At 39.4% G+C, this 13078-nt stretch overlaps 1 protein-coding gene across 1 annotated transcript; it reads right to left on the bottom strand.

The window, feature by feature from the left end:
• Positions 1-1585: 1585 nt before the first annotated feature.
• Positions 1586-12745, bottom strand: hltf (helicase-like transcription factor). Its single transcript, XM_053335564.1, has 25 exons — positions 12635-12745; positions 11407-11594; positions 11128-11294; positions 10734-10876; positions 10543-10628; positions 10272-10343; positions 9932-10123; positions 9652-9726; positions 9324-9378; positions 9141-9207; positions 8939-9006; positions 8798-8839; positions 8579-8689; positions 8378-8469; positions 7648-7791; positions 7282-7414; positions 6892-7027; positions 5355-5534; positions 5085-5200; positions 4507-4688; positions 4274-4396; positions 3875-3987; positions 3173-3353; positions 2518-2598; positions 1586-2221 (listed from the first exon to the last, which is right to left on the bottom strand). Exons 2-25 carry the CDS (start codon positions 11587-11589, stop codon positions 2078-2080), a joined length of 2886 nt encoding a protein of 961 aa, XP_053191539.1. The 5' UTR covers positions 11590-11594; positions 12635-12745; the 3' UTR covers positions 1586-2077.
• Between the last annotated feature and the right edge of the window lie 333 nt (positions 12746-13078).

Genomic DNA, 13078 nt, shown 5'->3' on the forward strand with positions numbered 1-13078 from the left:
GATTTAACCACAATTCCTATCCTGCAATAAATCCTTCCAAGCCACTTTGAAGCAGATATGCAGCCACTGGCACACGTCCCTTTTTGCGGTCTTTGCTCGCCAATCTTAACCCGTTAATGACGGACAATCTTGCTTCAGTCTGTCTGTATTCACCTCAGAGTACATGGATGAACATTCCTATGTGTGCCTCTGATACTCACCAGCTCCTTGTGATTTCAGCTTCATAATGTCTGACACTGTATTATGGCTAGGCCTGTTGTGTTGTATTTGCATGGCGCAGAGTTGAAACGTGGGTCGATAGTGAAGTACTTTGAGCCACATCATAAAGTGTGATGTTGATAGTCAAGTTTTGTGTTATGTATTTGTGTGGGATTTAACACTAGTGCACTCCCCAAACACCTGTCAACTGTGTTCGTGACTGCATGTATGTCCTTTCCAGACCTGCAGCAGTAGATCTTTGTGCCATGACCTGAGTTTTATCACTTCCTGTCTGTAGTGTAACCAGCTGCCTTATTGCCGTTCACTGTTTACAAAACCTCACTTACTGTAACTGCTGCTTGTAGCATAACAGTTTTTTTGGGTCCATCCTTTCCTGTTACAGATACCTCCTTTTACTTCACTCAAGCTGTGTGCCCTTAACCTAAATCTAGCTCCTAACAATAATGAACTTTACTCACTCCATGAAACTGATAAGATGTGGGGGGTCTGATCTTGTCAGTTTGCTAAAACCCAAATATGCATGAGTGTGAAAGTGGAACAATATAGTGGTGTCAAGTTAATGCAGATCTGTCTTGTTCCCTAGCTGTTAACTGTACATCCCTGATGCTAATAAAGAAATACAATTTTATCAACTCTGTTGTCATGAATTCAGTTTTATTTAATGCTGTAACTTTAATCATTGCACAACTGCAACTACCAATTCATTTTGTTTTCTTTTAAATATCAAAATAGTGAAAAATTACCAACAGTTCAAAATTTGTTTTACTGACACAAAAGCAGCAAATTCTCACCTGTGAGTAGCTGAAATCAGGAAACATTATTCATTTTTTCTTATTAAATGTGTGAAATGATAAATCAGTTATCAAAATAGCTGATTATCTGGAATAATAATGCTATTCTATTGTTTAATAAACACATTTTTTCAAATGAATTATTTTCCATATACTCACCAGATAACATCATTTAACATTTAACTGTATTTTACCTATGGATGAATTCCCCAGTCCTACTCGTCTTGTATTATGAAGCACAGCAAAACTGTGGTTGCATCCGAAATGACCTGGGTGTGTTGGTATGGGTGTCAGAGTGAGACACAATTTTGTTCATGCAGTGTATTATAGACCTATTATAAGTGATTGATTAAAATAAAAAATATATAGATCATAAAAATAATGTTCTTGGAGAATTTGATGCCATGAGCATGGACACAGCCCAAATCATAAAGAAAATAAAACATGAAAAGCCAAAAATGTCCTTAGTAAGGCACAAGGGTTTAAATTGTTAGAAAAGCACCAAGCACTCTGAAAGCTGCTTTATTTTTGGTTAAATGCATTAACAGCAAATGTACAAAATCAGTAGTCTGCATTTCTTTAATCCATTAATGGGGTAAAAATCTAAAAAAACAACAACATCTGGATCTAAACTATTAAAATTGAATATTTTTCAATAATGAAGTTGCTGCACCAGATGTGTTTTTCTCTTTAGTCTTTATCCCGAGATGTTCAATGTTTGAGTTCTTATCAGCTCACCTCCATGCATAGAAACCATCTGATGTTTTAATGAACTAATTGTAAATAAGCATCACAAACTGAACAACAAAGCTCTATACAGAATTTTATATCCCTTCTTTAAGTAAAAAATAGAAATAGGAATAGAAATAAAACAGAAGTTTGAACATTAATCATCAAGTACAAAAGAAACTATATGAAATATGAGCAAACCAACAACAGTGTGTGCAAAAGTTTACTGAAACTCTCCAGATATGAACAGTTTGATCCCAAAAAAAGAACAGTCAAAACTGTTGTGTACAGTTTAAACACAACTGTGCCAAACATGAGATTGGTCCATTGTCAGACATCTACAACTCCATCAGAGCTTTGATGTCATCAATCCGAGATGTTTTCCTGTCCGTGTTTGCGGAACCGAAAGCCTTCTCCACCAGATCCTGCTTCTTCCTCTGGATCTTCACCATGTTCTCCTCCACTGAGTCCTTCACTATAAACTACAGAAATAGACACACACGACTTTTGATTGGTGCTGTAAGTTGAATTCCACAGCCAGAAACCTTTCTCATAACTTTAGTATGAGTCATATCTAACTTCTAAAAATGCTGTTAGTCTGAAATTTAAAATAATAAATTGTTTTAAATCAGAAGGAAATACAATAGGTCTTCACTGTGTGGTTTGGATAGTATAAAATGTGCTATGGAAAGTGTGCCTCGCCACAAAAGGATGTGCTCTAAGCTTCCACTACAAACCATAATAATACAGTAAACATACTGAGTCCCGGTTTTCTGACCTTGGTGACAAAAACGTTTCTCTTCTGACCCAGACGATGGCAGCGGTCAATACACTGCTCCTCAGTAGCTGGGTTCCATGCCTAAAACACAATCACACAAACACAGGTTTAAGTCACTTTTGGGGTATTTACCCTAAAAGACTTACATTCATTTCCTGGAGACTAACCCGAACCAGTGAAAAATCTACTTTTCACCAATTGGGGACACAGATTTTGTTGCCAGTTGTACAAGCCATTTTATGACACCCGTAAACACTTATTTCTTGTGTGAAATAGCAATCCTGCACTTCTTCGCTGCTCTTTCCCCCCCTTTTGATGTTTAATTTCATGCCCTGACAAAATAAATTGGAGCTTTGCAATAGATCTTTTTCACATTTTGACAAAGGACAGGTGCGATAATTAACATAAATGATGGCAGTATTCCATTTAGCTTTTCCAAAGTCACGACCCTGGTATAGTGCGCAATGGTTCACCAGTATGGCTTCCTTGGACACTTGAATCATTGCTGATGATATCAATTACACCTGTGCTTTTCCTGGTAGGACAAGTCAAAAATGTTATGTGAAAAAGCTCTATGAAGATGTTTTGATCTTCTTTCATTTAATATTTTCTCCATAAAACTCTGTAATAACTCTGGCCCCAAATTCATACTTACAGGATCCATGAGGAAAACATGAGAGGCGGCAGTCAAGTTAAGCCCCACCCCTCCAGCTTTGAGTGACAGGAGCATGATGGTAGGGCTGTCGGCCTCTGAGCTCTGAAACTCCTGGATGACCTGGGCGCGCTTCTTTTGGCTCATGGTGCCGTCCAAACGCACAAAACTGAAACCGTGCTCTCTGGTGAAGAGGACGGAGGACGACAACGCCAAGACACAAGTCAAAATCAATCACTATTAGAACACTAGAGAACCTAATTTTTCAAATCGATACATCTGAAACAGTTAAAGTTGGGAGCAGTGGAAGAAATTTAGGTGTAAGCACTGAATGAAACTGCTGTCTGAAAGTGTAGCAGCTGGGTGGAGTTGAAGTGAAAGTGCTCATAAGAGTTGACATAGTGGTGATCGCTGAAGTGTAGGTGATATGTTAGGCTGGAAGTGACCATAAAAGAGGAAGTCCTGCCAGTCTGACTTCCTGACAAATGTAAATAGAAATGGTGTAAGAGAGGAACATCAGAGTCTCATTTACAACTTTGTACGTCATGATTTCTGATAAAAGTGATTGTGAAAAAACTAATAACATTAAGCAAGAGAGCCGAAACAACTTATGAGAGCTTTTTACATTAACGATGACATATATCTATGTATTGCTAATGAATGCTTATTTCTCAAAAAGCAAGCCAATAGCACGGACTATGTTACCTGAGCGGAGTCTCCAGTATGTTGAGGAAACGTGTAAACTGAGAGACGATCAAACATTTAATGCTGCTGTCTTCACATCGCAGCCTGAGCAGGTTTCCCATCAACGCCTGTACCTGTGGAGACAAAAGCACAACTTTAAGGAACTACATCCTTTTGCCAAGTCCAACACGCTTACTTTGGGCATTTTTTGTAATCCCCTGTGTCATTTTTAAATTTCTATTTTATTACACGAGAGAAAACAAATGAATAAACCAAGAAATACATATAATACATGCAGGACATTGAGTTTAGGAACAGAGAACAATAACTAACAAAAGAGAAATGTGCAGGAGGAGCCAATAAAACCCACAAAGGCTTGGTGGATTAGTTCATTTTGCAGCCTCAATATATGCAGTCTACCTTTGAGCTGGTCCTCCATTTCACAGAGTTTGCACTGTTCTCTTCTTCAATTTCCTCCTGCGGAAACTCCACCAGTTCATTGGTCTTTATCTCATTGCGACAGAGAGGGCAGCGGGCCGTCTCCTATACACACACACACACACACACAAACCACAGGGGAAAAGATTAGCTGCTAAATACTAATTATCTGCTATTTAGAAAACGCTGCTGTCTGCAGAGGGCAGTACACGTACCTCGTCAGTGCTGATGACTTGTGCGATGCAGGGCCGGCAGAAGACGTGGGCGCAGTGCGTAATGACGGGCAGACGGATGGAGTCCAGACACACAGAGCACTCCTCATCAGAGCCACTGGCCAACACCAGCCGAAGCTTCTCTATCAGATGCTCCCGAAGCTCTGCAGGCGTGGCTGCAACACCTGCAGGCAAAATATTTTAGCTATTTATATGTGGAAATGAACACAGAGGGAAATAAATCTTTATGAACATGTTTTGAAGCCAGAGCTGCAGCTGAAGATAACATCCTCTGTTATATTTACACATGTTGGGTTTTTAAAACCAATTCTGATTCAATATTTTTATATCAAACTTTACCTGTTTTAGGCAAATTACTAAATGAAAATGAAATTAATTTTGCAGTGGAACAGTTAAAATTAATAAATCCTACTTAAACATTCAATTTCACAGATTTAAGTTGGGAAAACTGTCCATATAATGATAGAACTACCGAAATAGAAACCATTGTTAGAGTCAAAAAATACACAGTATATCAAGCACATGAATGAATCTTTATCATATCACAGTGCAGGTTTTACCTAAATCTGTGGATATCTTTGCCAGCAGATCAGGATGGCAGCAGTGCTGTCGAAGCCTCATCAGGACGGCCAGGACATCAGCGTAATTCCTCAAAACCGTCCCTTCAGCCATATATCTACACACAGAGTTAAAACAATTAAGAAAAACCCCAGATATATGGAAAAGATCTTTGTAAAAGAGCCATATGACCTGTCAAAATATCCTCATTTATCATCTCTTTGCAAGTTGCTGACCGGTCTCTTTTTGTACACAAACAAACTGGAACACACCTGCTGATGGTGTTTCTTCCTTCATTGCGTGCCAGCTCATATTCCTCCCTCTCTGACTGGCTCAGCTCCACCTGCTCCACACATACAGTCTTCTCAGGCAGACACACCAGAGGGCGCCCATTCACCTCACTGCTCTTGGTCCGCCGCAGGGTGATGCACTTCACAAGGGTCTGAAGGTTCCTGTAAGTATCAACAGGTGTGTCTGAATAGCATTACTGAAATATGACAGATGCATAAATAACAAACTTTCATCCAGTAATTAGTTGGGAATTTGCCACAGTTTATCAGCAGATCTTGTTAGATATCGTGAGACTAACGCGCGACTATATTTCTCGTCGAAGTGAATTTTGTCTCGCGAAGCTATAATTAAAGGGCGCACCAAAAAAAAAAAAAGAAGATCGGTTTTCTATCGCTCATTCGCACTTCATGTCTTCTTTTTATAATGTCACGTGTGGATCATTAACGTTGTTACAGCTTCTACCTGCTGAGAAGAGCAGCAGTATGGAGGAGCGGAGGAATCTAGCACATCTATGGAAGCCTAATGATGCAAAAAGTAAAATGAGTCACACTTTAACACAATTTATATGTTGTTCTACTTGTGTATTTATGTGATACAGGATTTGTGCAATTTACTATTTATACTATTATAATTTTTGATAATTGGATTCTTTATTTAATTTATATTTATATATTAGATTTTTTTTCTAATCTTTATAATTTACTTTTTAGTATTTGTGATTGTATCTAACTTTTGTATTTATGGTTGTTATTTCCATGAATACCAAAACGATCCATCTATAAAATATCTATATGGGGAAACCTTTTACAGTGCTGCATACTGTTTAAAGTGATTCATTACAAGATAATTAGCTAAAACATTTCAATTCAATTTCCATTTTGTGAATTTCAAATAACAGAACAGTCATGTATTTCCTCATTGAAGTTTTCTTAAAAATATAGTTAAAATCTCGTCTCGTCTCGATCTCATGAACCCAATATCGTGTCTCGGCTCGTGAGCTGAGTGTATCGTCACACCCCTCCTAATTAATGATTCATCGATTAGTTGATTTATCAAACAATTAAGCAGCAACTATTTCAGATTTAATCAAATACTCATTTCAGTCATTTTTCCAGCACAAGTGTCAAAATTGGATGCTTCTGTTTATCATGTAGGACATAAACTGAACATTTTTGGTTTTTCTTACTGAAATAAATCTGAGTGGAAACATTCTACTGTAAACAAAGCTTTAATCAATTCAATCCAAAGTGACTTAAGAGACTTTTCCAAACTCAAAACCAATAAAAAATGTAGAGCTACCAAAATTATATCAAGTTTGTTCAACCAGCTGTTCACTGTGGGTATAAAATGTTTATGAATTACGACGTAAGCCAATCATCATCATCATCTTTGCCAGATGTGATTAACCTAATCTAGAAAAAACATTTATACCACATCAATATTTTATTCAGAGACCGACTGTATCACTGTCATGACCCACTAGCGCCCTCTAATGTCATTGCTGGTATGATTACTCACTGCAGGCCCTCCCGTTCTCCTTGTGTAGCGGGTCTCTGGATCACTCTGTTCCACCACTCCCTCGCATCGAATGGCTTCAGACGCAGGAAGGCCACCAGCATCCACAGATCCTTCACACTGTTCTGGATAGGCGTTCCTGGATGGATGGGGGGGGGGGGGGGGGGTAAACAAACGCTCATAAACACAAATATCCGATGAGACGTAACTGAGACTGTGTGTGTGTGTGTGTGTGTGCATTATCTCGTGCCCCTGTGACAGAAAACTATAATTATATTTGGGGACAGCAAACAATAATTTCAAATTATAATGTAGCCATGTTTGTTTGTTGATATATTGGACTATTTATTTATGTGTGTGTGTGTGTGTGTAGGTCTTCAGGTAAATGTATACCAGACAGAATCCAGCGCCGCTGAGCTTTGAGGTCAAGCACGGCCTTGCTCATCTGAGCATTAGGGTTTCGTACGACATGTCCTTCATCCAGCACGACTCTAAGCCAACTGATACCATGGAGGGGACTCTTATTCTGAAAGGGAAGCACACATATTTTCTTATTAAAATGTATAAATAAAATGTTCAGATGCAAATGAACACATTTCTAAACTGAACTTAAATGGATCATCTTTGTTCAACATTCCTCTGTGACGATCAGATGAGCACGTTTATCAGAGTAATGAATGCACACTCTGTAGCACCGTATTAACTTTGAGAGCACCTCGGCTCACCTTGCAGCTCCTCATGTGACCCGTTATCACTCACCCCAAAGTCAGCAGAGAGGACGTTGTACGTGGTGATCACCACATCCTGCGAGGACAGGAACTTCTTGCTTCTGTTGCGCTCTGAGCCGTAATATAGATACACATTTAGCTTCACGTCAGCTCGCACATGCTGCTCAAACTGGTCCTGAGAGAGCGCGCGCACACACACACACACACACACACCGAAGAAAACATTACATACTGACCTCAGGGATGGAAAGGTGACACTGAAGCCGCTTGAAATTACAAATAAATGACTTTAATGACTTTTATTTCATATGACAAAAAAACCTTCCAATAACATAGAGACCACTTTTTTCTTTATCATCCTAGCCATTTGTTCATCTTTCACTTGCTTTACAATGTGGCGAGCAGCTTTCTCTTTTACTTATCTACAATATAAATGTCAGGGCTGCATTACAGTTGGAACTAACGATTGCTAATCTACTGAAATTATCTCAATGTATTGTTTTGTCTTCAAATGTCATAAATAGTGTAAAGTAGCCATTTAGATTTGCAAGTCTGGTCAAAAACTGAAACGTCCACCTCAATCTTACATGACAAAGAAATGTGTAAAGCTGCAATGAGCAAATGTTTGGCATTTTTGCCTGAAAAATTACTGAAGCTATGAATCAATTATGAAAATGGTTGCAGATTAGTTTCCTTTTAAAAAAACAAATAAATTAATTGATTGGTTTCATCTTCAAATTGCATTAAGATGGAATTCCTACCAGCCAGTTGCTGAGCACAGACAGCGGGCAGATGATGAGAGTCGCCCTGGCTGATAAATCTTCTGCACTTTCAATGATGGAGGGTTCAACACCTGCAACAACAAAGATGTACAGACATCTCCAATATACATACTACAACTTTCACCATTACATTAACATTTCAAACAAACAACACCAGGTAGAAATATGCTGTTAACTCACTCTGTGAGGGACTAGCCTTCATGGTAGTTTTCTTCTTCTTAAAGCCTGTATCTGATGATGAGCCACACAGTGCGGCAGCAAAGTCCAGATCCTCCAGTAATACCGGGGCCTCTGCACAGTAAGAATAAATAACACTATTAAATAATGCTATCCAAACTAAATTCAAACACTGATTTACTGAGTGCACAAATACACAGAGTTAATCTACTGAACCTTTACTTGGCTTTCGCTTGGTGGCTTTCATCTTTCCTTTGCCTGCACCTAAAAAAGTATGGTTGCCATATAATTAATACAAAATGGCATAAACGCACATTTAAAAGTGACAAGATGTTATAAAAAGATGACACATTTAGCTCTTACTTTTCTCTGACTTGTCTGCTTTCTCCACTATATCGGGCATATCAACACAGATCACCTCCATCTTGGCACTAATCCACACAGAAACATATCAGGTTATGATTAGAAGAGAGCTAACTAGATAGAATAAAGCATTAATTACTAAAACATATCTCAACATATTGACATCATTTCTGCATGCTATAATCAATTAAATCACACTCACGAGTCTGCGCATAGAGAGCCAGCAGCTGTATCGCTCCCTCCTGCTCCATCGCCTGCACTGCTGCTTCCTGTTAACAAAGACGCCGTCACACAGAGAGACAGATAAGGACTAGCTATCAGGCAGGTAGAAAAAACATGAAATGATTACATCTGCTATAGGAAATGTATTGCAAGTTGTGTGTACCTTCCGGTTTGGAGGCCATCTGTGATTTAGTACTGGCTTTTCTAGGTGAAGACTCCTGCACACACAGAGACTATAAATAATTTTCAATCCCCATTACTCCCTAACAGGCACACTTATATGTACATCACTAAAGCCTCTGAGCATTACTGTAGTGTACAAAAAGGATGAAAAGACATACTTTTTCCCCTTTTATCCTACACTTGTAATGCTTAGAGGGTTTACAGATATAGGACAGCAAATAAAAGCATCTAGAGTTGTGATATTTACTACTAGAATTATTATGACTTCTCTGTGATTAGGATTGTGCTCATTCCTGGGCCCCACTTACACATGTCTCCACGGGCAGGGGCTTTCCTTTGTGGAAGTTGGTGAGGATCAGAGCGATGGTTGTCAGAGTTTTCCCCTGAAAAAAAACAACAACCCCAAAATCAAACAAACAAACAACAAAAAAGGGTTTTTAGTGCTGATTCATATCTGTTTAAATAGCAAAAGTATGAAGATTGCTGTCACGGTAAACGCAGGCCCTTTCAGGGATGTTTGAATCCGGATGTTTCCTGATTACTTTCAATCATACATAAAACGTTTTTGAATGCGTGCGTGCCACTCACAAGTCCCATGTCATCTGCCAGTATCCCCCCCCGAACCCTCTCTGGTATTTCTTTGGCAGAGAAACAGGTGAGGCTGTTGTAGTACAGCTCTCCTCTCTTCTCCCAGAAGGGTGGAAGTGCACATTTGTTTTCTCGGGCGCACATCCAAGACAGTGCCTGCTTCTGGTGGAGCAGCAGGGGAGTACTCACAGACTGGACAGAAAGAGGGAAATATGTTCACATCAAACATCACGTTTTATCCACAGTGACAGATGTGTCAAATAAAAAAAAAAAACATGCAATCTTTATGAAATGACAAAATTGCTGTTAAACTATTTATAACACAGATACATATACAAACCTCAGCTGCTTCCTTCTCTCCATCTTTACTTTCCATCAAGCCGTCAAACAGATTGTCAAATGCGTTCTTCAGCTGAGAGAAAAGAATGAAAAGGTGTTGTAAGATTAACCCAAATCTGTTTCGCAACACCCAGTCAGCCAACATCAATATAGCAGAACAAGTATTCAGCACTTCACTGCAAAAAAACATTGACTCCTATTTACACTAAAAACATTTGAAATCATCACCAAGGAGAAAAAAAAAATATTGACAGAATATTGAAGTAGTTTACCTCGTCTGCAGTCAGTCGGGTGGTCAAACCTTTTTTAGATGCCATTGTCCAAGCACCTGGACTGTTGGAAAATGTCTGATTTCCACCTGAAGTTAAACACATGTTTGATGATATGTGTGATACCTGGACATACGAGGAAACAAGACAGGTGACATGCCTGAGTGTGTGTGTGTGTGTGTGTGTGTGTGTACCTCCTAGTTTGATTCCACCTGTGTCGAGTTTGAATCCACGACGTACCATAGCTTCAGTCACTGCATTTTTGTTCTCTTCTTTCCCCCAGAAGGACAGTATCACCGGCATGGAGAATGCGTTGTTCGTCCCTGAGTACACCACCCTGACCGAGCAATGAGGCGTGTTACAATATACATACAAACACACAGATGCTCACAGACAATTATGGAGGAAATGATTGGAGAAATAATGTAATGATCTTGAGAATCAACCCCAAATATACATATTTAAGAGGAAAAGTTATCAGTAGTAGGAAATTCTGCTTTTATTCAGGGTTAGTAGGTGTTAGTCAGGGTCAGGATGCTAACCTGCTACATGTCAGTGATGGTCAGCAATGATAGTCCCATAACTCACCCCTCCACCTTGGCCAACGTTTTGTCCATGACGTAAGCCATAGCTGCTGCCAGCTGCCGCTTGATGTGCCCCACCTGGCTGCCGTAAATGTTGGTCACCTTCACCGCATTGCTGTCATACGGATTCTGTGGCTCTCGAACTAAACCCACCATCTCCCCTTTGTTCACCTGTCCACAAATCAGAACATACATGATTTTAAGATTGGGACAACGTGTGGTATTTCTTTCTTTTGTCCTCTATTTGAAACTGGTGCGCTAGAGGATTCAAATTGATGCTCACCACCCCTGTGTAATATTTGAGGCCGACCACAGTGCCCTTCAGCTGGCCAAACAGCACGCTGCCGTCTGCATCCGGCTCCTCAGCTGCTGCAGCACTGATGGCCTGGGAGAGAGTATGGCGGTCTGTGAAGAGGTCCACCTCAGTGCACCTGTCCCAGCTGAACCTCCACCTGGGGGGAAACATAACACCTGGAGCACAAACACAAACAGACAAATAAAAGGATGTAAATTCAGACAGAGAACAAATAGTGTATAGAGAGAGTATAGAGAGCAGCTTTAAATGACAAAGTGACCCATCAACAGCTGTCATTGGGGGCACACAGGTACTACAGATATGCCAGTATACCATTTTTACAACTTTCTGATGGTAGCAATACTGCCAACCAGTTACTGTACATTACTGTCATCTCCACTATTTTCAGGGGGAACAGTGAACAGTGTCCTTTGGCCACACAGAGAAACACCCAAACTAGGTCACTTTTTGGTTATTTTCTTACACTACTTAAAACCCAAAATAAATCAGAACAGAGAGAATCTAAGAGAAAGGAGCAATGATCTGCATTTAATTAAACCTTAGACAACCTGCCTGCTTTTGTTAGTGATTTGCAAATAATTCATTCTCAGGGTGCAGAAAATTACACTTCATTGTTCAGTTTGTCTGGTTGGACTAAATCCAAATCAGCCACGGTGTAAAGTTATTTTACTATACAGTAGTATTTCAGAAAAGTTTCAGAATTAACATGGTAACACTGTTTTTATCATTTTGTCAACAATAATACTTTGTATGGAAATTCAATACCTGCACATCCCTATCAGATATCCACTTAAATGTTGTGATTTATTGGGGATTTTACAATTTACTTTTTTTTCCACAAGAAAAATGGCCACTGACTGCTTAAATATTACCAGCCACTCAGTGGATAACCACTTGCTTGTTGTTGTTTGTTTTTTTGGCTGATGAGTGAAGCAGCCACTTGCATATTTACCAACATTTTGGCTGGTGACTGGTGCTGGTTTTTGTGCCCTATGTGCAGACCTCATTCACTCCTTTGAATCCTGCAGTGAAAATGTGTTTGTCTTGCACCTGAATAATCTGCCTGGATGTGTGCACACTTCATGCCTCTTCTGTAGCTAATGTGACTTCATAACAGGTAACGCTAGTCAGATCGACGCACATTTCTGTAAATAGTTAGAGATAAATTGTGTTGCTTATCTGCAGAGTTTGATACCTTTTTTTATTCACCTCGGTGATGGTCGAGTTTTCAGGCAATATTTTTGTTTGCTGTAGCTGATTTTTAGCCACTTTTTGTTGATTGTCGACCCGGAAAAGTCAAGCTAGCTGCAGCCAGCACAGAACTTCCGGGCATAAGCTTCAAAATAAATCTAAACATATTTTTCTTACTAGTATTTGTTTTGAACATTTATTTGTATTTCTGTGATATATATTTGCACACACATTTAACAACAAATTAATAACTACATTGGCCTGTGATGATTCTCTTAGGTGAGGCTGAGTGGGGAGGGGTATTCAGTTGGTTGCCGTCTTCAACCTCACCACTAGATGCCACTAGTCCTACACACTGTTCCTTTAACTCAAGGTTAGCATGAAACACTCGAGCCCCTACACAAATCAAATGACACAAAAAACATTTTAGCATTGTGCACCAAAAAAG

The sequence above is a fragment of the Scomber japonicus genome, chromosome 16 (genome assembly GCF_027409825.1).
Source record: "Scomber japonicus isolate fScoJap1 chromosome 16, fScoJap1.pri, whole genome shotgun sequence".
NCBI lineage: Eukaryota > Metazoa > Chordata > Actinopteri > Scombriformes > Scombridae > Scomber > Scomber japonicus.